The 27,766-nt window shown below is 38.1% G+C and overlaps 1 protein-coding gene across 5 annotated transcripts; it reads right to left on the bottom strand.

The window, feature by feature from the left end:
* Nucleotides 1–172: 172 nt before the first annotated feature.
* Nucleotides 173–27,589, bottom strand: NFE2L1 (nuclear factor, erythroid 2 like 1). 5 transcript variants are annotated; one of them, XM_039333293.1, is made up of 7 exons: nucleotides 27,508–27,589; nucleotides 24,112–24,321; nucleotides 23,353–23,864; nucleotides 9,348–9,566; nucleotides 7,554–7,643; nucleotides 6,609–6,770; nucleotides 173–3,591 (listed from the first exon to the last, which is right to left on the bottom strand). In XM_039333293.1, the coding sequence occupies exons 3-7, from the start codon at nucleotides 23,860–23,862 to the stop codon at nucleotides 2,278–2,280; spliced, it is 2,295 nt and encodes a 764-aa protein (XP_039189227.1). In that variant the 5' UTR covers nucleotides 23,863–23,864; nucleotides 24,112–24,321; nucleotides 27,508–27,589; the 3' UTR covers nucleotides 173–2,277. The 5 variants fall into 5 exon arrangements, with proteins under 5 accessions (XP_039189227.1, XP_039189225.1, XP_039189226.1 ...); XM_039333291.1 differs by having other exon boundaries at nucleotides 27,488–27,580; XM_039333292.1 differs by having other exon boundaries at nucleotides 27,468–27,563.
* Nucleotides 27,590–27,766: the final 177 nt, after the last annotated feature.

Here is a 27,766-nt window from a genome sequence, read left to right as displayed (position 1 = left end):
CTTTATATCATCGTTTGCAGGAAGTTTTTCAGTCGGTTGATCCAGCTAAACTTGCTTCTTTCTATAAATATGAGAAAGTAGTACATGCTGTTTTACAGAATTTGTTAAAGGAAAATATCCGAAATCAGTTTGTAAAGAGATCTGACTATATATACTTACAAGAAACTAAACATCAGATTCTTCATCTTTAATGGCCTTTAAGGTATACAAGATTAGTTTCACAAAAGGAAAGTTTTTAATAATTACACTGATGCACTCTACTATTATCACAGCTAATAGCCATTTGTGCATTCATTGTGACAATGTAATTTAAGACAGCAGTTTCAACAGCCTACAAAAGAGTAATCAGCATTGCTGTAAATATATAATAGGTTTAGTCCTGCCTGGGTAAAGAAGACACAAAACCAATGTTTAAATAGTGAATAAGCCATTTTATTTTTGTCCTGTGCTCACACTCTCCTCACTTTCCCAATAGCTCATAGAAACCATTCAGAATAAAACCTCAGAAATAAATTAACACATGCACACAACAGGGCTCCATCCTTCCCATCCAACTAGTCACAGCTCCAACACATTTTGTGCTTCAAATTTCATGCTCTTAATTCCAAAAGCATGAGAAATGGAGAAGGCTTCATACGTATACTTCTTATCCACTCTCATATTTTTTCTGGAAAAGGTCTTGGCCTTAAAAAAACCCTAATATGTTTGCAAACATTGCTTTATACCACTTAAACAATGCATCCCATCTCTACAATCCTCAGGAGGATGCCCATTTCAGTGTTATGCCCTCACATATCATCACATACACAGGACTGAGTGGCTGGAAAAAAACCAAAGCCATTTAGCTCTACAGTTGCTGGTCAAGTCAGTAATACTTCCAGCTGTGCTATACTGCAAGTTAACAGCTTCGGGGATGGCCTCACAACTTGAGGCTAGCTGTGTTCAAGGCACTACCCTCACCCTTCGCCTTATTATTATTTTTTCAATGGAGGAAGGGGGAAGTTGGAATGACATCCAAGGACAGAAGGGAAGCCAGCTGTGGAATCACCATTAACACATTTTGAGTCTTTATGGCAGAAAAAACTTTCAGTAGCTTTGATCTTCAGGAGAAGTACTACCCTTCTACATGCATACTCTTAAGTTCATTCTATAACCCTACAGGGGAGAGGAAACAATATAGGAACACAGAGTTCTAAAACCGTAATAAATTAAAATCAAAGTGTCCGTTCAAAAAGAGGCTTGCTGTAGATGGCTTTTAACACAGCATGCCCACTTAATAGAAGCAAAACCCGCTGTGATGTAGACCAAATGGTGATGGTCACACACCTTGCAGACTAGTCAAATGAAGATCCATACCTTTGGCCCTACACTTCCTTTCACCCAAAGCAGTCTCTCTAAGCCAATCAATGGGAAAAGACAGCTTTATAGCATGCAATTTTACCATGCACCATCATGTTGTAATACATCTTGATAGTGGCCCAGAATTAATGCTGGCTCCTCACTGGGGCAAGTAAAATATTTAACAAAGTATTCAGTTGGTGAGGGATGATAAAGATGCATTTCTATAGTAATCCTATTAACTCTTCCCACTCTTACTCTGCCAAATATTTGTGGTAATTGTTGAAGTACAAAATGGTAGTACATATAAATTCCTTGGATGGGAATTTTTTACTTTCAGCTAGAGGGAAATGTTTCTCTTGCTCTAGTACAATTTTCTGTGCTCCTTTAGTTAAGTAGATAAAAATTTATGAAGAAATCATGGCTAAGTATTCAAATTTAGGCATGGTTTTGAACTGCATATAATGGACGCCAAATTAGTTTTAAAAATCCAACCAGCTACCTGAAGTACCCAAGACTGGGAATTCAAAGGAAAAAAAAATACTCTTAGGTCTTCTCAATCTATTCATTTACCTTTTCTTCCTTTACAAAAAGCCAGCCTTAACAATTCAATTTTTTTTTATCCTCTGCTGATATTTCCCCCCTCCCCCCTGCAAACACACATTATGCCAGCTAATTCACACTCTCATAATGTTCAATTGGTTTGAGGCTTCTGGAAGCACAGGTCTTTCCCAACATGCTTTGCCATTGCACCTCTCAAGACTTGTAGGCCCCCTGCCTAGCAGTATGCTCCTATACACTGGCTGGCAGCTATCATGGTTTGAGAAGATATATTGGATAAGAAGGCATGAAAGTTCCTCCAAATTCTTCTGGGCTCAGCCCTTCTCGAAGTTGCAGATTCAGCAAGTTTTATGCTTTCCAAATGATATTCATCATCTTTCACTTCCTTCTATCTTTCTGTTTCCTTTCTTGACGCCGTCCCTGCTGGTCAGCCAAGGAACGTGGTATTAGAATAACACTGCCATTACTGGCATGTTGTAGAGCATACTGATTTGGGGAATAGGGCTGGCCATTTTCATCACGCAGACGGCCAAATACCTCCTGGTAGAGGGTCTGCATCTTTTGCTTCATTTGGCGGATGGACCTGAGGAATTCCACCTTCTCCCTGAGCAGCTTTGATTTATCTCTCTGCAAATCATCTACATCCCGCTCCAGATTGAGGATAGTGTCCAGTTTTCTTTTACGACAATTCTGGGCTGCCATCTTATTCTTACCCCTTCTGCGAATGTCACGGATTAGACTAAGCTGTGCTTCACTCAACTGATACTTGGACAGGAGTTCATTGAATTCCTCTACTGGCAAGTTGATGATCTTTTCATTGGGAAAAGGAATCTTCATGGCTCTGGCTCTATGTTCATCTCTACTCATCTGCTTATCTAGAAAATCTTCTTGCTTCTCTTTGGAACTCTTCTTTCCCACACTACTTGGTTGGGACTCATCAGTGTCTAAGGTCCTGGGGGCCATGTTATATGTGTGATTGTGACCCACATGCTCAAGATAAGGCAGGTACTGCAACTGAGGAGGATTCTGGTAGCTCATCCGACAGAACTTGCTGTATTCTGGTTGATATCCAACAGCTCCTTCCGCATCTTCAAAGTCCACATTTTCAGTATCAGAATTGTAGCCCACAGCTCCTTCCTCAGAAAAGGAGGAAGAGGTCGAAGAGGATGATGATGCTTCTGAGCTGCTGAGAGAAGCAGGGCTGTGACTTGAGTCCAGGGAGAGCCCTGAGTCTGAATCAAATTCCTCTTCCAAGCGGGATGCCTGCACTGGGTTGAAGCCTTCTTCAATAGCCAAATCCATTAAACTAATCTCATCCAACATGGCTTCATCCAGAAGCCCTCCAAGAGGGTCTGGGAGTTCAGGCCCAGATGTTTCATTTGTAGTACAGTTTAGCTGGGGAGGAAAAAAAATTCCACTGAGGTTGGTAGAGCCAAATGTGGTATTGAAGCCAGTGGAGTTATCAGGAACCAGCTGCAGCAAAGCTGAGCCTCCAACCACTGAAGGACTTTCAATTTCAGAACTGAACAGAGAAGGAAAATCTTGTGTGCAGCCAGCTAGCGATGCCTGATGCAGGCTGACATTCTGGTTAATAGGGGTAGATGGAGCAAGGCTATAGTTGGCTGTCAGAAGATCTCCACTTGGATTGTTGTATAAAGTTTCTACAGCTGTAGTGCTATTTACCTCCATGCTCTGCAAAAGAAAAAGAGACTGTTTAGATTCTGCAGGTTTCAATCAACATCATTAAAAAAATAAAAAGTCCAAGAAAAAAGTAACAATGAATTATACTTCCATTAGCAGAATGGATATTATTGGTGGATCAAATTTACCTCCACTGCTTACAACACTTAACACAGACATAAAATCTGTAGGCCCTCCAATCTTCCAGAGCAAGGGGCATAGAAGATAGTAGGGGCAGTATATTAGATTTAATTCCAAACCTATTATGTTATATTCTTGGCACATTGGCCTGGAAACATGTACACATCAACATTTATGGTAACCTCCTCATCCACTTAAATGGACAGAAAACTCAGATAGGGAGTTCACTGTAAACTAATCAGAAATTAAATATCATGTTCTTAAATAATCTTATTACTTACTGCCCACTAATCATCATTCCTTCCAGGTATTTTCTACATATAAATGCATATCCTACCCAATTCTCCCCTCTAGCCACAGAACTTTTGACAAAATAGAAAAGCAGGAAGAGGGAGGGGAATTAACTATTATATAAGTAAAACACTGCTACAAGAAGGGATTCCTGAGCAAAAGCTAAACATCTAGCACAGACATGTCAAACACAAGGCCCGTGGGCCGGAAGTGGCCTGCAAAGTGGTTTTATGTGGTCCACGAAGCCATCGTGGAAACAGTAAGGGAACGGCCCCCGCTGCCGTGGCCCTGGCCGGCTAGGAGCCAATGTACAATTTTCTGGTGGCCATCTATGCTGAAACGCATTCAGTCTTAGGTCCACAAGGCCATCTGAAAACAGCAAGGAACCAGGCCCTGCCACGTCGGCCTTGCCACCTGGGTGCATGCTGGGGAGGTGTCACCCTTTGTGAGAAACAAAGAAATGCACCATCGCTTGGAAGTGGCCAGCAAATGGTCCTCACCTACTTCACATATCCGGCTTGATGGACTCTGGGGGAGGGGTTTCAGCAGGCAGCGAGGTGCTCTCCTCACAGCGCCAAGAAGCTGAGCCGGGCAGTGCAAATCCAAAAAGAAGCGAGACACCACCCAGCCCCCAGCCTGCCCGGTTTTGGCAGACAGCGGGGCACTCTCCTCACAGCGCTGAGAGGCTGAGCTGGGCGGCGCAAATCTGATGAGAAGTGCAATGCTGCCTAGCCCCCAGCCTGCCCAATTTCAGCAGGCAGCAAAGTGCAAAGCTGATGAGCTTCACACTGCTAGCTCAGCCTCTCAGCGCTGTGAGGACAGCGCCCAGTTGCCTGCCGAAACTGGGCAGCCTGGGGGTCGGGTGGCATCGCACTTCTTTTTGGATTTGCGCTGCCCGTTTCAGCCTCTTAGCGCTGTGAGGAAAGCACCCTGCTGCCTGCCGAGACCGGGCAGGCTGGGGGCTGGGCGGCATTGTGCAGGTAATGACTCTCACACTGCTCATGGCATCCCCTCCCCCAGAGCCCACCAAGCCAGATATGTGAAGTAGGTGAGGGCCATGTGCTGGCCCCTTCCAGGCGATGGTGCATTTCTTCATTCCTCACGAAGGGTGACACCTCTCCAGCTGCGTTTCTTGTCTGATTTTCTCCCTCCCTCATCTCAAATACTTTCCCACCACTCTGTACTTAAGAAGGAAAGAAGGAGAGGGAGGATCTGAGGGAAGTCCTGCCTTACGTCCTGCCCTGCTGCCCTTTCACCATCCCCTCGCCCCCTCCTCCTGGCCTATCCTGGGGGTCTCCCATCCTATTGCTAAGGAAGCTTTGGATTTAAAGCCAGGTCTCTTCCCATAGAGAGGGAATGGGCCTCCCTCTGACTTTGCTCTCGTACCCATCATGAGCAACCTGGCTAAGGAGAGCAAACTCAGCAACAGCAGCCTTGAGGAGGAGATAAGTGCAGCTGGGTGTCCCCTTGGGGAAGTGGGGCTGGGCTTGGTGCGTGGGTGCTCGAGGGCCAGGCTGGGTGTTTGACCTCTGCTGCCCAGGGCCCCGGGCAGTCCGCACCACCATCCAGCTCCCCCCCCCCGCATGGCCTGAGGGGAACAATGAGGCTTCTCCAGTGGACCATGCCTTGGCACTTGCCCTGGTCCCACCCCCTTCTACCAGAGACCCTCAGATCTGCCCCACTCCTGCCCAGGCCCCCACAAGTACTCTTGATGCGAACGATGTAGAGCTGGCCATGCCAACCCAGTAGGCCACACCCATGCTGATGCGGCCCTCAATGAAATTGAGTTTGACACTCCTGAATTCTAGCACAATATTACAGATCATCCTGCTGCCAGATCAGTAGCTATTTGATTTAAACATATTAGTATATTCTAGAAATGAAAGTGAAGTGAGATTTTAAGCGAAATTCCAGGGAGAGAGACCATCTATTACTGGTAGTATTTTTTTTAAATCCTGGCAAGAACAAACAATATGTGATATAATTCAAGTACAGACATGCTGCATAGTTGTGCATATGAAGGATTTGTTTCTAGGTTGTATTGAATTATTAGAATCCTGATGACTGTTTGGATTTCCCCTCTGGTAAGTGGTTTGGAAGAGTCTCTATTTTACTATCTTGCTGGCAATCGCTTAGTGCCACACATTTTTATGATTTTGATGAATACATTCAACAAGATGGTTTTAAGAAAGTTACAACTCTACAGAATTTTGCTTTTATCCTTTGTGATGAGTGTTCCATTCTATGCTCCTATCAAATGCTATAGGAAAAAAAGTCCTAGCAGGAGTAAAGAAAGTGCTCTGCACTACAGATACTACAAAGAAAATAAAATGTTCTGTTTTACATTTGACTGAAGCCTTGCATAACAACAGCAGTTCAATAGCAATATCGTTAATTAAATTCTCTGATCCAAACTGAAGGCTGGAACTATGTGTATGGGAAGACTCAACTTTCTTCCACTTCTAGGACTATATCTATAGATTGTGGGAAACTGATGCAAGCAGGCAAAGAGCAATGCTAAATCTAGCAAGCATGGGAGATTATCCTACATATATTGTCCTGGAAAAACCAAAACATGAAGCAATTGCCTTCCTTACCTGTGTTTCCATGATAGACATGAGGTCCTGCCACTGCTGCTCCAGATCAAAGGGCAGCTCTGTTTCTGTCAGAAGGGGAGAGAGGAGACTGTCTGACACGACAGAAGGCCCACTCTCATTAGGCAGAGAGTCAGTTAGGCTGGGAACATCTGCAGCTGGAAACTAAAACAAAACAGCAAAGTGAATGAATTAAGTTTTAGGTAGTATTAACACAGTAATAAATCATTCTTCTTTCCTTTCAATTTATGAACTTTAGAGATTCTTTTGCCACATGCTAGAGCAGTCCATCCTCTTTCCCAAGATTTATTATTTACTTAAATATATTTAACACATTTATAAAGACATGAATAAATAATAGTAGCTCAAGATATTGTACATTATATTCCTTCATAGAAATCTTGTGAATAGGTTGGAATAAAGGATAAAGTTTGGCAAAGAACTCTTAGAGAACCACATGAAGGAGTGGGAATAAGTGAGATTCAGTCTGTATGCTATTAAACTCCCTAAGTCTACACTAGAATAAGACCAAGTAAAGAGGGGGAGGGAAAGGGGGTTCATTTTGCAAGGCATGCAATGCCGTCATTTTAAAACAGACAAGGCACTTGATTTAGTGGGTAAGCAAATTCCTGGATTATTCAGGAGATTCTGTTCTTCTCAAAGGATAGCATACTTGCCTATTTCACAAGTTTGCTGCAAGGACATGAAATGGAAACTCAGTTTATTGCTAAATTGAAATCATCACTGGAACTGACAAAGAGTGAACACTAAGCTAACTTTCTCCAACCTGATGCCCTCCAGATGTGTTGGACCCCAGCTACCACAATTCAACTTACCATTGCTGCTGATTGAAAATTACTGGAGTTGCAGTTTGATATATCTAGAAGGCACAGCATTGCGGTAGGCAACCAAACTGATCAGCTCTACTTCCAAAGTGAAAATATGTACCTCTGAATTTTCTCCAAAAGGAAATGTAGCCTCCAGCAATCTAAGACACTCCTCCAAGGACAAGGTTGTCTGATCCTCCACCCCAGGCGCCTAGGAAAAAAAACAATATAATGGTCTTTTACTGACACAAGGTGTCAGTGAAGATAATCTATTCCTGTGGTTTTCTAATGTTCAATATTTATGTTCTTTTTCTTTATTTCTTTTTTTCCTGACCCTTAATATGAAAAATATAAACTGAACCAGGGACAGAATGGCCAATGTTTTGGTATACAGGATCTGCTTTTTAATTAATTTATTTATTTTTTATATCAGGAGTAGGATGATAATTTCAAGTTAATAGAAAAAGAATTTTCTGCAGCTTTTTGCTTTCAGGGAATTACAAGGGTGATGGCAAACATGGTTTAACTGTCATTATGCCTCTTTTAGAATGTATAACTTAAAATGTCAGTGAATTATACAATCATTTTTAGTTATTATTTATATATCAAATATGGAGATCACCCATCTCACACACAAAGTGCAATTTTAGTCAAAAGATACTCTGGAGGACAGGGGGAAAAAAACCATGTGTGACCATCTACAAACCTATGGCTTAAGGTGTTCCACTTGAGTCAAAAATAGAATCATCTGCTCAAAATCTGATATATTTGATCCAAAGCAATTTTTTAAAATTAATTTAGAATTAATTTAAAATTAATTATTCTCAACAAAAAGTAAATATTTAAATAATCCAAAGGGCAGCATTTCAAGGGCCTGTCCAATTTATATACATACGTAATATGTATCTCATAACCTATCCCAATAAAAAACAGAAGCAGCAAACAAATTGTATGAAAACTTAAGTGCTACAATTAAGATATCTTTCATTTACAGGTAGTTCTCAACCTACAACCACAATTGAGCACAAAATTTATGTTGCTAAGTAAGACATTTGTTAAGTGAGTTTTGCCCCATTTTACGACTTTTCTTCCCACAATTGTTAAATGAATCACTGCAGTTCTTAAATTAGTAACACTGTTGTTAAGTGAATCTGGCTTTCTCACTGATTTTGTCAGAAGGTCACAAAAGGGAATCACATGACCCCAGGACATCGCAACTTTCATAAATATGAACCACTTGTTAAGTATCTGAGTAAACCACATGACCCTGGGGAGATGCTGCAATGGTTATAACCATGAAAAATGGTCATAAATCACTTTTTCAGTGCCATTGTAACTTCAAACAGTCACTAAATGAACACTTGTAAGACGACTACCTGTACTTCTTGTCAGATGAAATCTACAAAAAGTATAGGTGAAGATTGTTCTGAATGCCTGCTTCCCAAAGAACAGTGCAGCTGAGCCCTTAAGTATCAATGAACCAGAGCCTATTCTGCCCTCTTGAGGACTATTCTCTGCCCTGCATATGAATTCTAACCGGAAGGTATTTGAAAGACTGAACTTGACAGTCAGCAGACTGGCTATACAGATCACAAGAATTTGGGCAACAAACTCTGTGTACCCTCTATTCTCATCCACCAAAGTCTAAGTAATAAGGTGCCAAATTTCTATATATCTTTCTAGCTTATTCCAAAAGCTCAGTCCACTTTAATATGTAAGCATATAAAAACATATAAAGAATTTTACGTATTGAGAAAATATAAAAACAGTACCCAAAAGAAAAATATGGGAGATAGTCTACTTCTCAGAAAATGAACTGAACTATAGGTTGCAATCTTCTTTACTGGACAGGTATGGAATACAACCTCAGAATGGTAGGAAAGCAATCTGTGCTTCCCCATCAGGGTGTTTTTACCTGCGCAGGGAAACTCTCCCCTGTCTCGCCATCCACTACCTCAGTTCTGTCAGTGATGCTGCTGTCCCCTCTGTTCCTCCAGCCATCCCCACATTCTTCACTGTTACTCGGTTCTTTATCCACGTCGTTTTCTTTTTGGCGGTGGCTGTAGTCAAAAATCTCACGCCCAGCACCAAGGTCAATATCCTGTCTCCACAGGATATCAATTAAATCAATATCCTAAAAGAAAAAAAAAACAGGGAGAAAGAAACATGACTGCCTCTCTTCGTCAAAAATACTTATTCAGGAGGATGACCTCTCCTACAAAACTTCCAGCACAAATGCCTCCAGCTTCTATACCCAAAACACTACCATAATTTCATCCATTCTATGATATAGGCCCAACACTATCATTTGACCCCACTCACCTCTAAGTGCCGCCCTTCATTCTGAATGGGGTGTGGCCCCTCCTCCCCTGATCCTTCCCTTGACCATCTCTGCTGCCGTGGTGCTCCAGACATCTCCCCCCCCCCTACAGCCATCCTGCACAAGGAGCTTGCCAAGAGTGGCTCTGCAAAGGAGCTGCTCCGGGCCCCAAACAAGGGACTCCATGGACAGCAACTGAGCTGTCTCCTCCTCCCTGCCCATGCTACGCAGCAATGTTCTCTCTGTCCAGGCAGGAGTCTGCAGCTTTAACTGCTCAGACGGCTGGCTGGGTTAGAGAGGGAGGGCCAATTGTCATTCCGGATTGCTGCTCCATAGCGGGTTTGCATCAGCCTGTGGTGCCATTCTATCTATTTGCATAAAGGGGTGGAGATTCTCTGCATTTTCAGCCACCTGATGCAACTTGAAAAGCCGGCTTGCATTGCCATGCGTCCTATATCTTGCCAGCTCCCTCAGCTGAGCTGCCTACCTTAACCAGTCTTTCAAACTGAAAACAATCTCTGCTGAATGCACTCTAAACAAATCTGCCTGCTTCTAACCACAAAGCAGTGACCAGGCCTCCTCTACAACAGACTTTAAACAAGGTTTATCATACCCTAAAATTTTCTTTTTCATCCCATGCCCTACAATATCCTACAAATTCTTCAGCTACAGGACAAAGATCACCCAAAGCTATATTCATTCACATACTGCAGCAGGATGTTCCTTTCATTCAGGACCAGAAATGCCTTCCCATTCTTTGGAATGCTTTTTAATATTGCAAACAAATCTGGCTGAATGATGCTGAAGGATCAGCACTTGGGGCTCCACCCTTCTACATTTCCAATGGAAACCACATCAAATTATCATTATTCCTATATAATACATAAGTGGCAAAGAAGTCTTGAATTAGGGATGCCAAGTATACTCATTTTAACTTATTTCTCCTTGCTCCAGACAGGAACATAACAGACTAAATCTCCCTTCATTTCAAAACATTGGGGAATATAAAATGCAGCAATGTTACAATCTTTCTGATTTGTCCACCCAATTTCAAAGCACTGATTGTTCCATCTGTATAAGGAACAATAATTCAGAATAAGCTTGTCTCTAATATCTCTATCTTAATTTAACCATTCTAATATTAATTCAAATAATTGGTCCAGTATTCCAGAACTAATTTACCGACAGACTATTCTGCAACTGCTAGCTCCTCTGTCCTTCCTCAAACTGACTGCCCTAGACCTTCAGCATCTTCAGCTTCAAAAGACCCAATTGTTTTTCCACGGCCTAACTGATCACAAACATGTATCTGGATCACATCTTCCTCCTCCTCTTCCTATCTGGCATTCATTCAAATTAATTTAAATCATTCCTAACTGCAAAATACAAGCTTTCTTCCATGGAACATTCAGTGCAAATAGAAGTTTTAGACAAAACAACATTCCCTTCTCCTTTAGCCCTCCTATCAACTATTTCTTCAAATTGAAGATTCTAATCCAAATGTATACTTTTTCTAGTTACTTCCAGACTATGAATGTTTGGAAATGTGATTGGGCGGTATAGGTGGAAAGACCCGATAATGCTTCATAAGGTACACCCTTTGCTCACCCCAACTTCCATTGTAAAGCAGGCCACATGGATCAAAAATATTCTTAATTTCAGACACTGCTATCTATTTTTCTCAACTGCCTGCTCCCTTTTACAAGTATTCTTATTTTATAATTCTGTCCATCTCCCTCCACCTTTTGTGAAAATCACTGGTACAAAATACATAATCATCATAAATACATAGTTTTCTTTCTATAATGAAAGCATCACTGAAAGATACACATAAATTAAGAATTCAAGCCATGATTATATCTTTTCCTCCAATATGTATGATATTTTCCAATCTATCCCTCAGCCAATGTATGCTACATTCTTTCCTACTGCACATCTTTTTAGTACATTGTACCTGAGTTGTATCTGGCCTGAATCTATCATAAAAGCAAGCAGCAGACAGACATGAGGGGTGAGAAAAGAGTCAAAAAGAAAGGATACCTTTCTCATGTCCCCAGCTGCCGCTCCCAGAGCTGTCCACCCAGATCATGGTCTATGTAGAGCGTAGATTCCGGGCAGGCAGAGCTGGGTGACCTGAGCTGAGTGCCGGACAGACATCTCCAGTTTCAGTTAACAGTTGCTCTTTTTTTGGCAGGCTTGCTAGCTGCCCCCAAATTGTTTGAAAGCCCCCCTCCTTTCCAGCATGTGACCCACAGGTGCTGTGCTATAGCCAGTCCTCCTCCCTCCCCTCACTCCAGCATGAGATCCAATCCTCAGCTCTCTTCTGCTTGTCGCTTAAAGAGAGGAGTTCCATCAAATCCCCACCCCTTGCTCAATGCCCAAGCTGCAGAGATGGAATCCCCACCCCATGTGTTGTGCTGTGGCTGCAGTGAGACTGAGACAACACCCCCACACACACCCGTTACCTAGGCTGCAGCCGAAGGCAGTCCCCTCCCCCAGGTCACCGCGGAGGATGCAGAGGGAGCCAGGCTCCGCCCTGTGCTGGTTACCTAGGTTGCAGAAAGAACCAATCCCTTGCCTCTGGTCCCTGCTGAGGATGCAGGAGAAAGTGTTCCTCCTTGCATTCGTCACCTAGGACGCAAAACACACAGCCAATTGCTTTTTAAGCTTCCACCTCGCCCAGGCTGCTCTGGGAGCTGCAGCAGCATTCAGGTCTCTCTCTCCTTGAAAAGCTCCCATGCTTGGATGCCCCACCCAATGGTTGCAATGATGGTTGCAATGGTGCAGGGGGAACAACATTAAGGGAGCCTTTTGAGATAGTACTGAATATTTTCTCCTCCTTTCTCTCCATCGGAGATTACCCAAAGTTCTCCCTTTCTCATCAATTGAGATTTCATTCACTCTCCAAAAGAAGCAGAAAAGTGGCAGGCAACAAAGTAGAGTGTTTTATACAGGTAGGAGATGAAAATCATCTTACAAGGAACTTTTTGACCCTATAAATCAGGATTAGAGTCTCTTTTCCCCCAAATCCCCCCAATCAATAATTACCCTGGAATTTTAGTTTTTGATTTACAGCTTTCAGAAAACTGACATAAAATAATGGAATAAGAAATGCAATTTCTCTCTTTACTCAAGTAATTTTCTTCCAATTCCACTAATAATGAATGAGATATCACTGGAATACAGGTGGAGAAGTCACCAGATACAAGAAATGAATACTACAACAAACACCATACATTAAATGAAATTCTGCATCAAAATTAAACATAACTATATATAAACCTGCTTATAGTTGGATTTTTTGGTCCATTTTATTTTCTTATTTTTAGGAAAAGAAAGGAAATGTAGAACAAAAGCTTTCCACCATTGAAAATTTAGTTAATAAATTCCATTCACTCACAAGTTTTTATTATGATTGCACCACATTTACAACACTTGCTTTGCAGACTTGAAGGAGAAGCTTCATTTGGTTCATCATAGGAGTCTTAGCAGAAATTAATGCTATATTATGCTATATTGCTAGGATATTATATTCTAAGAGTAATGCATTTTCCCCAGCTTAAGGTGTTCTTGCGCAATAAACAGAGCCCTAAGTAAGAACATTTTCCAATATGGCTGAATATCTGTAAATCCTATAGTACAGCAATTTTTGCTTTTGTGTTGGCCCATGTTAGGCCACTAGATAAGGGCAACTAGATAATTAGGATATCTTCTAACTCATAAACAAAAAACAAGAACTGTGTGGTGGGCTGAGAATAAGAAAGCCTCTTCTTTGACAAAAAGAGCTTTGAAAGCCACAATCATATCAGCTATTGATGCTATGATCTTTGCTTTCAAAGAGCTCTTAGTAAAGAGGAAGATGCTGATATATCTTCAGCTTCTTATTTAATTTCATAATTGGTTGTTTTCATTTATATCTTTTTCCATAGTTACTTATATGAATATCATTTTTGAGTGTCTGTCCTTTATACTTTAGTAACACATAAACAACAGGCTATGTTAGTAAATAAAAATAATTAGTCTTTAACAAATATTTTTTCTGTATGAAAAAAAAATATTTTCAATTCAAGTTTTATTCTGGGCATTACTTTTTAAAATATTGTTTCAAGAAACTTTCCAGGACTCTTGGACCTATATTCAGTACAGCCTGCCTGCATCTAGGACATGCCTTCCAACAGCAATGGAATAGCAGAAAGTATTTATAACCTACTCCTATTTCTTAGGGAAATCTTATTTAAACAATCAGAGAAAGATTAATGTTACCATACGAAAAAGTACATTTAACAGAATAGTAGGAAAAATAAAAGCAAAAAAACAAACTCTCCCAAACTGAAACTGAGTTTTTTAGAATTAGTTCAACATTTAACTAGTACCTCACATTTTATTCTGACAGCTTGCCAAAATCTTACTTCAGCATTTGGTTGCTTCAGAGTTCAAACTTACAATCCTCTTTTCAAGCCAATGCAACATACAGTAATAATAAAATATTTCTGCAATTTAGCCTCATGTTATTATACAACTCATGACTTTCCAGTGTAGAAAAAGTAATTACACTTTTTTAAAAAATGTGTCACAATATCATACTCTGGAAATATGGCACCATTTTTGTAAAAATTACGTTCTTGATTAACAATCCTAATTGGGAATTGACTTTTCATCACTAAGCAAAGCAACTGCTAGGCAAAACATCATATACATTAGCAACAGCAGTTACAGCAGTCCTGGTTACAGTTGTTAGATCTGGACCGCGCTGTTGTTAGACAAAGACATCAAATTTCTGATCTATTCACCATGCTCACCTCTTCATCTCCTTCACCTGCCTATTTCACACCCATCTCTACTCTTTCAAGCCAACCTGCACTCTATTGCCTGATCCTGCCATCCTATTGACCATCACTGTCTTTTTCCTCCTATTTGTACTATCTTCTCCCTCTCACGGACAAAGCAACTGCTGGCCCTTCACAAGGCTTTTAAGTGCGCACTGCCCTGGGTAGATTGCCAAACATCTGAATTCTGAAAAAGTGACCATGGAGCTACAACTGTAATTTTGAAGACCAATTGTAACCATCATTCATTCATTCATTCATTCATTCATTCAATACCTACATTACTTTGATCAGTCACTGAATGAATGATTGTTAAGCAAGGACTAGCTGTATAGACCATTTAGAACAGGGGTCTCAACCTCTGCCGCACAAGTGAGCAAAACCCCATCCGTGCAAATGCAGGATCCAGGCAATACGCGAAACCACGCTCCCCTGGTCCACAGGGAACAGGTCCCTGATGCCCAAAAGGTTGGGTCCAGCTGATCTAGAGTTCTTGAGAGATTAATGGAAATATTGCATTAAAAGAGAACTTGGGTATTAAAATTGAAGTCTCAGGCAAAAGCAGAGGGATGCAGTTGGATCAAAGCTGCACAGCAAGATTAGCAAAACTATTACTGTATTTCATACAAAAATTAGGTAGAGTTGCTTCTAGGTTTTGGACAATGCAAAACAACCATACACCTAGAGGACCTCCATTACTTGTTGATGCAAACATAGTTTTTTCTATTTCTTCTTGACAGAACTTGGTGGCATTCTTGTCATAAAAAAAGAAATGCAAGCAAGTATCAAGAGAATAAGCAAATAACAAACAACAAACATGGTATGACACATGCTGCTACATGGCAATGAAGATGGATAGACAGCAGACTGGCTTACTGGCTGACTGACTGGCAAAGTCTAATCCCACAGAAAACGTGCAGCTGCTCAATGATGTCAAACCATGACAATCCCTAAAAATCCCTAAAATAAGGCCTATAGCAAAAGCATCACTGTAGTATAGAACTGAAAAATTAAAAGATGCTAAACTATATTCTTGCTAAAAGATGTTTCATTATTAAAAATATAATATTTTAAAATTTGTGCTTTCCTTTACTAAATGTATTTTAATATATTTCACATTCAATTCTTTGCATCATCCTAATTCTATGCTAAACAGCTTGACCTTGTTCAAAGTTCTTCTAGACATCACTGCAAGATCCTGAAGAAGTTCAACATAGTCTCAGAAAATCTTTGCCCGTATACTAACTAGGATATGTTAACTAAACTTCATTAATGTTTACATGTTGGAAACAGCAGGGTCACCTAAGACAAGAGAAAATCAGGATGTTCTCAATTGCTAATGTTTATAGTCTATGCTGCCTGAATAAGAGACAGACTTGAAATGAAGAAGGCTACTGTAACACAACACAAACTCTAGCAATTCTCATCACATGTTGCCTGAACTAGACATTTATTTTTATCCCTTGATGTGGAAATATTGTAGTATAATTCAAATAATAAGCTTTCTGGAAGAACAAGCCACCTGTAGTATTCACCCTAAAAAGCATAAAAGGTAAAAAAAATATATTAAAATCCAAAAGACAAATCCAGAAAAATATTGCAATGGTATCTTAGAGGTACTAGCAGCACCAACTCTTTAGACTCATAAACATAAATACCTTTTAAGCTAACTCTATTTCCACCCCATAATCACATACACTCACAAACTCACTTAATGGGTAGTTGTAACTTCCTAGTTTCTTATCACCCAATCCCAGGGCACATAGAAACAACTACGATTTAAGAAGCATATGTAAACTGAAGCAGGACTGGAAAAAGCAAGTCCAGAAACAGTAAGACAAAGAAGCCAATTAGAGAAGCAGCAAGTTGAGGGGAATGACTCAAGTGTCTGAAGAGAAATAGGAACACAGAGTCCCACAAAGGTATGTTCCAAAGAACCACTGGAAGGATATACAGAAAGTAACCTTGGAATATGATTTAATTTCTTTACTTTTAAAATCATGGCTGATAGGAAAAACTGAGTTAATAATAACTGAAAATTCATAGGTTCATAAACTTTTCCTTAGAAGATTGTTTAAGAATATCTAAATAATATATAGAAAGCAGTTGCATACATTTTCTGCATTTGCAAAACTGCATATTATAGCCATTTTTCCACTTATAGCATTTTCTAGAAATAGCCAACCATTGTTGTGCTTATATAATAGTAAAAACAGTAGGCTTTGTTATACCTGGGTAACTCTAAAATAATGCTTCTCAACTATCTGTGGTGAAGGACCAGTTTTTTATTTCCAATGAACATTAAGACTTTATATTTATATATAATAACAATTAGAAAAATAAAATTTAAAAAGGCATACAAAATACAATTGTTATTGTTAAATTTAACAGACATAACTCTGTTAAATTTCAATAAATTCAATTAGAATAAATATCATAGGAAAAAAAGAATTACAATTGTATCTGTTCATTGAAAGTGTGTGTATACGCAATTAATATAGAGAATCGCTATTACATAATTTTTTCCTCGTTCTGCAATTATAACTAAACCAAAAGGTATGAATAAAATAGCAATGTCCTGTATTAAATAGCTACAACACACTTTAACAACAAACATTACTTATATAAATATTTAGTTTTTAATATGATAAAGAGCTTGATTCTTGCTTATTAAACTACCTAATGTCAAACTGCTATGAAAAATTCTACACACTCTTGGATTCTGTAGTTATTTTATCATGAACTAGTTATCAAACGTTTTGTGGACTGGATGTAGTCTCAACAGTAGAACTACTCTAGTGGGAAAAGGAATTAGTCTAGTTCTCTTCATAAGAAATATCAAGTAAAAAAAATAAGAATTTTAGGTAAATGTGCATATGTGGGGGTTTATTTTAATATGTATAACCATGTCCACTCCAAACACATTAAAAAGATATTATGGAATAGATAATTCAAATTTCAATTAAGCTTTAATAATACTTTCCAAAGCTACTTCTAGCTAAATAATTTTTTCTATGTGAGTCCATAAAAGATGGAAAATAATAAATAAGTTATCTTAGTTATCTTAATAACTAAGTAGCTATCAAAAATCAGGGCAAAGACAGTAGTCCAGTCAGATCTCTAACAAATTCTGGATAACAAGGAAACATTTATTCTTAAATTCTACTTTAAGATAAAATGGAACAACCATTGGGTAAAGACATAGTGGAAGGCAATTATTTACTGCAGTTTAATCTCTTCCACTGTAAACAAATGTTAGTTAAGATATAGAAGTAAATACATGTATCATAATGTATCATATTACATTATGGTTGCTAAGAAATAGATGCCTACTCTATCCAGCAACAGAAACACTGAAAACTAAATTGGCATGTGGTATTTTTGCCAATAATTTAATTTAAAACATAGCTACAATTAATTCTAGGAATAGTTTTGTGCCTATGACATTTAAAAAGAACTATGATGTTCAATATGTGAGTAGATAAATAGGTACTACTTTGTGGGGAAGGTAACAGCATGCTGTGACATCAGGCTGGCCAGATGACCGCAGAAATATCTTTGAACACTGCTGGCTCAAAGGACTTGAAATAGAGATGAGCACCGGCCCCTATGGTCGACAACAACTAGCATTCTTTACCTTTTTTTATGATGTTCAATACAAATAGAGGCTCCTCATACTCTGCTTCACCTCTTGCCCCAAATTAGTTAGAATGGTAGAATACCCTTTATGTTAATAATGCAATGTTTTCATAGCATCTCAAACTTTCTTCTGTATTTCAGTATTCTCAAAGAAAAACAAATTTGAAATGCTGCTTTAAAATAAAGTTTATTTTGCCAGCAAATAGGGATTTGCATATTTCCAAGGAAACTATGGGGATGTGTCTGGATAGTTAGATGAACAGATGGTACATTGTTAGGAAAAATGATCTAGTGGTGAGCATTAAATACTGGATGGAAATCCTGGGAGATGTGATAAATTCCAGGAAATGCTATGGAGTTCTTCTGTAGAAAAATCCTAACTATAAATTATTATTGTAAATCTCAAAAAGCTACAAGTAGGCATTAGCATATTAAATTTAATAAAGATTTTTTTTAAAGTTTCATAATGATGAAAAATTGGAACATCTTCTATTATAAAAGTCAGGAGTTTAGAAACTCCTTTTCCAGCTAGCAAATTCTATTAAAAGGTACAACCTTTGTTGAACTTGGAAAGCTTATGCCTGTTAATAATAAATGTTAGTTGGAAAAGGTGATACCAAACTCGTGATATTTTTTTGCTATCATAGACCCGGTTCTCTTCTAGAAATGTTATCTGTGATTTAAAATCTTTAAGAGAAATTATACTTTTTTTCAATTTATAACCTAAAAACTACGAAAGTGCAGAAATTAACATTTCAATAGGAAATTCTCTATTTTCAAATAGTAATCAGAAATGAAGCAATTAAATGACATAAACTCCCAAATTCAATAAACCATGCTATCTAGCAATGTCTTCAGGCAGAAATAGCTATGTGGCTATTGTAGGAAAGAGACTTTTCCTTGGAAACTGTAAGGGGAAAAAAAGTTCTGAGGCCTGAATAATGCTTACCTGTCATATCTGGATTAGAATGAATTCCTTTCTGTGCAGTCTAAGCACTTAAAATCCTCAACTGAGTACATCCCAATAGTAAAGAGAATATATTAAAAATGAGAGTTTAAAATACACAAATTAGAATGCATATGGAAGCTGTATGAATTTGAGGAGAGAAAAAGGGAAACGACATCTTAGACCAGTGATGGTGAACCTTTTAGAGACTGAGTGCCCAAATTGCAAGCCAAAACCTACTTATGCATCGTCAGGGGCCAGGTGGGTGTGGCCCATTGGCTGGGCGTGACCCATTGGCTGGGCATGGCTGCGGTGAAAACGGCAGACTGGTGGGACTAAAAAGTTCAATCAATCAATTCCAACTTTGCAAGATCTTTTTTTTCCCCATGAGAAGTTGAAATTGACTGATTGACTGAACCTTTTTTTTTTTGTACATAGCGGCGGAGGCCTAAAGCAAAAAGATTTTATAAAACCCAGCTGAAGGCCTAGGACTGGGGCGACGGCGAGGTGCCCACAGAGAGGGCTCTGAGTGCCACCTCTGGCACATGTGCCATAGGTTTGCCACCACTGTCTTAGACTCATCCCAAAATAATCCCAGCATTCATTCCTAGTACTTTGTAATAATACAACAGTGATCAAGGTCTTAAAGCTCAGATCTATACTGGGGTGGGTTCTTTTATCCAGAAGCCCTGTCCACTGCAGTCTAACCATCTCTATAGTAAGAATGTTCTATATAGAAAGAAATTCAATACTTTGTAAAATGGGTAACTTTCCCCATTACAGAAACTGACATTTTAAGAGGAAGCAAGAGAAAGTCTAAAGTCACACATTTATTAATATCCTCCAGTAGGAACAGCATAGCTCTATTCCATTGTTCTTATAACAATAGTTTATTGATTATAGAGATATCCTGGATCCCCCCTCACAATTGTCAATGAAATTGAGTTAGGTTTACCCAATATGCTATGGCATGGTTTGTTGAAAAAGTCATAAATGGATAAATTTACACAATACATTCTTTTAGAACTAAATGAACTATAGTAATAAAAACCTGTGAACTTTAGACAAGCTACAAATTCAGTTTCAAAGTTTTGCAAGACACTGCAAAATTTCCAGTGATGTCACTGAAATTAAATGATACTCTAATGATCAGGAAAAAAGATGGATATCTGGGACTATGGCCAATTGTATTTTAAAAGTTCAAGAATTCATGCCTCACCACTAAGTTTTGTTAAGAGGATAACCCATAGCACTCATTTCATCTCTACTTTTAATAAAGATTATATAAAAACTAATTATGTTCAGGACTAGCACATTCTGTTCAGGACTAGCACATTCTGTTCATTTTATATACTGTAGTCTCAGATTCTGTTAGGGTATATTACAAAGATATAAATACATATTAAAAAAAAATTAAATGTGGCAAGTCTTTACCATTTTAATCCTAGCCTTGAAATGTTAGTCCAAAAACCATCAGGAAAGTGTCCAGTTGAAGATGTATATATTTTAGAAAGCTTTTGATACCTTATTTCCTCATTTCTGCTCATTTATATGTAGTCTGTATACACAAAACAGGCAGAACTCAAGAATAAATGTATTAAGTCATCTACCTTGAATTCCATATTATATTTTCTTCTTTTGTCCTCTGTATGTTCACGGAATTCCTGATTAAGATTGAACTGAGTCCAATCTTCCATCTCATAATTTTTTAAATTATCTATTTATACTCCTAAGTACATGTATTTTTTAGTCTTCTGTACTCCTGAAAAGAAAGCAATATATTGCCTCATTGAATCTAAATATTATGCCCATATCATTGCCCTATAGATGTGTTCCCCGTACCTAGATTCCAATACAGATAGCACATAAAATTAATTCCTTTTGCTGGTCAGCAAACAAAAAGGACTCTTATGGCAGCATACACTGAATATTAAATACATTTATTACAGAAATTCTTAACAGCTATATAGATCTCAAGTTCATCCTGAATTTATTTTAAGGAAAATCACTTTCAAGTTGTTTCATATAATATATATTATACTGCATAAGGTTACGAATCAAATGCTCAAATACTTCGGTAATGTGAAAAGTCACAGTGCCTGTACATAACTGCCATAAAAGAATGAGCAGTTTAAGAAAATGAAAGGACCAGCAAGGACCAAAATACTTGAATATAAAAGTATAGCATACTTTTTTCTTGTCCCATATGTCAAAATGAACCATAGATTTGTTCTCTGGTTTGTATTAATCATAAAAAGCCATTGCAGTGATATGGAAACTTCAAAATAAACCATGGAAAGATACTTTATTTATGGCAGCACCATTCCAGAGAAGGAGCTCTTAAGCAGGTTTGTTAAATGAAATATTAGACATGTCATATCAATCAGAGTTTGATGAAAATCTAAATCAGATGAGCTTTAATAAATTCATCTTTACTCCTTTTATTGTATTTTGCAGACCCTGTGTATTTAGAATGGCAAACAATACTGATTTTCAGATTCATAGCCAAGGACTATTAAATATCTTGGTTTCAAATCTGTTTAAAAAAAACCTCCAATACAGATAGTTCTTGGCTTGCAACCACAATGGAACCCAACTTTTCTCTATTTTAATGACCTTCAGTCTAGACAACTCTTCATATTAGTCAGCCTCATAATTGTAGTTGGGAAGGATTATCTCATTTTTAAAATTTCAATTTTATCCATTTGTTATAGCCATTTTAGAAATAAGTCCTTTTAAGACATGAGGGTTGAAACCTCCATAAAATGGCTTCATGTTTTGTTCTAAAAAATAGTATTTATATTTTCATAACAAAATTATTCTTTCAGCTTGCTAGGGACTTACTTTTACTTCAACGGAAAGCCTTCCGTGCAAAGCAAATTTCACTTTTATATGTCACTTTAATATTCTCAAGGGCAAAACCTCTGAAATCTTTACTCTATATTTGCCCATGAAAGAGATGAGGCAACATGACAAGGGAGGAAGACAGTCACAACAGCTGCTTCAACACACCGCCCCCCTCCAAGCCTGGATACCAGCTCTAGTAACACAGTCCACTTGCAACATAAACTACAAGGGATTAAGGATGGTCTGGAAGTAGTCCTATATCACCATGTGTTTGGGAGAGACTTCAGCATCCATGCAAATGACTGAACTTGTCACTAAATAAAACACAAGTACAGTACAAACAAAGCAAACCAGAATAGACCCTTATAAAGTAAATCACATGGGATAGCAGAAAGAGAAAAAAGGAGAAGACTGCAAAGGATAGTTTTTTATTGCTTAATAAGATTATAAGCGCTTGCTTTCTTAAATACATATTAGAAAAATTCCTTGGAAAGAATTCAAAATTGATTAAATCATCACCAACTTAATACATGCAATGAAATTATTATCTATTACTACAAATTAAGCTGGGGGTGTTATTGAGATGCCTCCCACCTAAAAAACAGTTTAAAAAAACTAACAATATATCCAAGGTATACCAAAAATGATGCCCCATAGGCTTATTGCAATATGTTTCATTATCCCTTTCTCCAAAAAGAAGATGTTATGATATTTAGGATTTTTCAAAGATCATTTGTCATGAATAAGAAAATGTAAAACCCATGTAAGTTACCTCAAATTGGATAAAAATAGTTTTTCTTTGAATTTTTATTTTGCCTGAACCCATTTCCCATTACAAAAGATTGTGTGTACCAAAATATATTCAAAAATCTCCCAAAGTATTCCTATTAAGGTGAAAATAAATGAAATTACCAATGGTAATTTGCTAAAATAACATAAAGATCATTGAATTATGTTTTTAATACAGATAGTCCTTGAGTCACAATCATTCATTCAGTAACCATTCAAAGTTATGATGATGCTAAACAAAGGTACTTATGACCTTTTCCTCAAAGTTCAATTTTCTAATAAGCAGTTTTGGGTAATGAAGGAAAAGGTTTGGGAAGCACTTGTTTAGAAGAAAATAGCAACGTTTAAAGTATTTTATGTAATAAATTGTTTATGAGGTCTGACTTTTGAATATACACCATGTGTCAAAATAGATTACTAATACTGTTCTGTTTCACTCTTATCAAAGAAATGTTAAAATATTGGCATCAGTATATTTATTAATAAAAGTTACAGAGAATCCTCAAACAATTATTTTCTATTACTTCATTCCATAGAATATTACTATACATACCTCTTTAGTTAGATCACCATTTATTGGAGGAGCCACTGCACCTAGGTCTTCCAACTCTTCACTATATACTTGTTCCATTGCATTTTCTCTGACTACATTGTCTGAAGCAGTTCCATTTTGCAAGCCACCGCCATTCTCAAGAGAAATTCCTGTATTGGGCTGAGCACCAGAGACAGAACCTTCAGGATCTCGATGTACCAGCCAAGCACTGACTTCAGTGGTGGGCACCTGAAACCTGTCCAAGGCCCTCACTTGGTTGAGAAGCCGTCGAGATGTAAAATAGTAGTCCAGATCTACACTTTTGGGATGTATAACATATCCATCTAGGGTGTTCCGCAGGTTGTGAAACTGTATTTGAGTGTAAGCAGAGCTCTGGCCCAGAAAAATCTCCCGCAAGGGAGGGAGATGTGAATTTAGATAAGTATCTACATCCACCCTCACTCCAATCAAGCTGAGAAGAATGGTGAACTGAATGAGTCCTTCAGTGAAATATTTCTTCAGAAAAAGCATTTCTAGAAAGAAAAAGTATATGTAGAATAGGTTTAATAATATTCAAATATTTCTATACTATTATAGAACAAATATACAACAAATGCTCATATTCCATTTTAAAGGAAAATCTAAATGCATTCAGATTATGAATAAATTTGAGAAATCTCCAGGAATTAAAAAATTCTCAATAATTTTTAATGGAATAGCTTATTCAGAATATAAAATTATTTTATAACAAAATGAAGCATATAAACTCATGTGACTTACTGTCTTAATGAACCCACACAGCAACTTCCTTGAATCTTCTATTTTCCCACAGCAACTGCAAGATGGAACAAGTCTTCAAGAGCTGCAAGTTTGATCTTCCCCCTCTTTCCTCCTTTCACTCTAAAAAGCTTCCTGAAGGAGCAGTTAAAGAGTACAGGGTTCCAGAATAGGGAAGACTCTTCTGCTGTTTGCTGCAAGTTTCATCAGAAACTGAAACACACCCAAAAAATCAAGCAGATGCATTAAAAGGCATCATATTTTAAACCAGTTCAACACTTTTATTTTATACAGGCTTAATTTAAAAAAATGACACAACAGGCCAAGTAAACTTTAATTTAGCATTATCCTACAGCTCAAGGGGGGATTAATTTGGTGTAGTAGTTAAGGCATCAGGCTAGAACCAGGAGATCATGAGTTCTAGTCCTGCCTTAAGTACAAAAGGAACTGGATGACCTTGGGATAGTCATTTTCTCTTAGACCTAGGAAAGAGGCAATGGCAAATCACTTCTGAGAAACTTTGCCAAGAAAACTACAAGGACTTGTCCAGGTAGTCTCTGAGAATCAGACACGACTGAGGGGAAAAAAAAATGGTTCAAAGAACTATCAGCTTGGTTTCTGATATCTGATTACCCAGCAAAAGCCAAATATTAACACTCCAAAGAATATTGGTGTTTGCCTCCCTTTATTCTCTCACCATTGAGAGCTTACTGTGAGCGATGTTTAAATTTGCTGATTATACCTTCATTCAGCATAAATTTCTGAGTAATTTAAAAGGACTTCAAATTCACTTTCAGCATTAGAGATGTTGCAGTTTATCAGCACAAGAGCTATGTGTGCAACTATTTCTCCCAAGTCATGCCTACAACTTCATGCCTACTGAAGAAACTACTGGATTTAATAAAGGACATGACTTCTAACATATGGATGGATCCTTGCTTTAGCTCAGTGTTTCCCAAACTTGACAATTTTAAGGCATGTTGGCTTCAACTCCCAGAATTCCACAGCCAGCGTTGCTACGTTTCCCTACTCCAGGAACCACCAGGGCTTGTGATTCTACACCCTTATACTACTAATAGCTACAGGTGTTCCCAGTGACCTCTTGCCCACTTTTTTCTCAGATTCCTGATTGTGGAATATTCTGATTGTCAATCTGTCAATGTTTATAGAAAGCATGTGCATTGCCTTCCGGCTTGGAAGAGGAGATATAACTGCTGGCAGGTCAGTATTTGGCAGATTCATTTAAATTTTTGAACTTATTTGGAAAAAATAGGGCTTCTTTCATTTCCCTCTCAATTATCTATCCAGTAAAAATTATGGATAAAGTGGCATTCACAATCAAATATTTTCCTTATACTTTCACATATAAGTGTACAGCAAACTTCAAGCAATAAAATTTCTGTACATCCAATATTAAATTGCCATTAAAATGCATCTATCAAAATGAATTAAACATTAAAAACATATCAAAGCATTTTCTAATAAAAATTAAAAACATGAGGATAGGGAAGGTCAATATCCCACCACAATAATTCTACACATATTATTAGAAAACATTGCTACCAGTAGTTCAAATTTTTAGAATTAAATATAAAGCCATGAGAGGATGTTTTGGCTTTCAATTCTTGAGCTTTTTAATACAATTTTTCCTTCAATTAATTTAAAATTGTTCTTAAAAATCTATATCTCAACTATTGCTTCATTTGCTCCTGCTACAGATTAAACAGAATACAAGAATTTCAAAAATCGTACCTTGCTCTATTAAGAACAGCAACCATATACTCAAGACTAATCCAATCTATGCTTCCTTCTACTATCATATTTCAGCATCTTTTTCTATTTCTATCAGAGACGCATGATTTCTAAGTAGTACTTGTTGTTTTGAAAGACATGAGAGCCAAAATTTCCACCAGCCACTTTCTTATGTTCCCTCATTAATCCTACTTTCTCAATCGCTAAGACTTTCTGGACTCTCATCACAGTCTCAATTTAAAGATTTTAACTCTTCAAAACGCAAGCTAATGACATATAAGAGATCATAGAGAATTCTACCATAAATCTTTTCACACAAGAGTTTGAACCTTGTCCTATTTGCAGTACACAGAACCATGAAGAAGTATAAGTCCAACAAAAGTAAAGCTTTTTACTTTAGCTGTCATTTTTTAAAAATAATATCTCTTTTTAATGTTATATACAAAAGTTAACATTATCTAGATGCGAAAGCATTCTTTTCCTGTGCAGTAAGGAGTGCAACCCATTTAATGAGATTCTAAACAAAAGATCAACAGGTTAGAGTTTTTCCTGAATTAATTAACCCATGATGGTGTATATATTTTCTTAAGATTTTATAATTAATCCTACATTTCTCTTTTTTATCTACCTTCCTACTTTCGTTTCCTAAAAGCCTTGGATTCCAAATATAAGAACTCTGAAAAAATAGGTCAGGATTGCTCACTCCCACAAGCTAATTATTAAGTCACAGAATAATATCATGCAAATGTTCTTTTAATTAAACAGAACAGCTCTTGGCCTGCAACACATCCATTTACTATAAACAGGCATGAGAATACAATTACATTTCAAACTGCTTCTATTCTAGAAACAATTCCCCACCCAATTACTTTTGCTAGGCTCGCATTTCCTCCACTTTGGTTCTACTCCATTTCTACTTCTGTAGAATCAACCTCATTCCGTTTCTTATGTTCTATTGTGCCTCATCCACTCAGAAACCCACCCATCCCCATTTCGTTTTTCAGCAAATCCCCCTATCCTAAATTCCCTTATTGGATTTCTCTTACAAGAAGGGAAAAGCAATTCTCCAACCCTCACTTTCTCAATCTAACTTTTTACCTCCTCATATCCTGTCTAACTTTCCCCATATTTTATTCTCACCCAGTCTACCTAGTGCCCTTTAAATTTCATATACTACCCCATCTTTCCACAACCCTCATTTACCTTCTTCTCTCCCGACCCTCCTCCCACAAGCCTCATCTGGTTAAACCCCACCTCGTTTCTGCCCAGCCTGCATCTGAACCCCGCAGTCGCCTTTCTTCGATTCATACTTAATATTCGTTCAGCCCTTTTCCTCCCAGCCCCCTCCTTTACCTGGCTCTTCCTCTCATATTTTTACCTCTATCTTCTGAACAATCCCCGTCAACGACTCTCAATTCCCCCTCCTTTATATATTGCAGACCGTCTCTCTGGGTCACCCCCACCTCTTCTCTCCCCAGATTTCACCTCCCCCCCCCGTATGCAATCCCTTCTTTTAATTCTCTAGCACTCCTCCCCTTTATTTTCCCCCCGTTTAGGCTATCACCACCAACTTCCCGTCGTAGAAATCAATCATTTCATCTGTATACCTTCCTTATCCAGCACTCACCCTCCAGCACCCAAAACTACCTTCATAGGAGGCCTTGCCTCAATGCCGGTCTCAAGCCCAAACAGCGGCACTCGACTGCTACCACAAGGTTTCCTGCCTTCTGTGTAGCTTTGTCCAATCATTTTTAAAGATTAAGATGAATGACAGCATGTTTGCCCATTCAAAAAGTAAGTATTATTTCTTAACCACAAACCTCACAGCGACTGACAGCTTAACGACCAGTCAGAATCCACACAGATAAACATGTTAACAGAGGCAAAAAAAAAATGTCAAGAGAAA

The sequence above is a fragment of the Crotalus tigris genome, unplaced genomic scaffold (assembly GCF_016545835.1).
Source record: "Crotalus tigris isolate CLP2741 ecotype Arizona unplaced genomic scaffold, ASM1654583v1 scf7180000024472.5447098, whole genome shotgun sequence".
NCBI classification, from domain to species: Eukaryota; Metazoa; Chordata; class Lepidosauria; order Squamata; family Viperidae; genus Crotalus; species Crotalus tigris.
The sequence above is the reverse complement of the archived record's forward strand: the minus strand, read 5'-3'. Positions and strand labels throughout refer to the sequence as shown.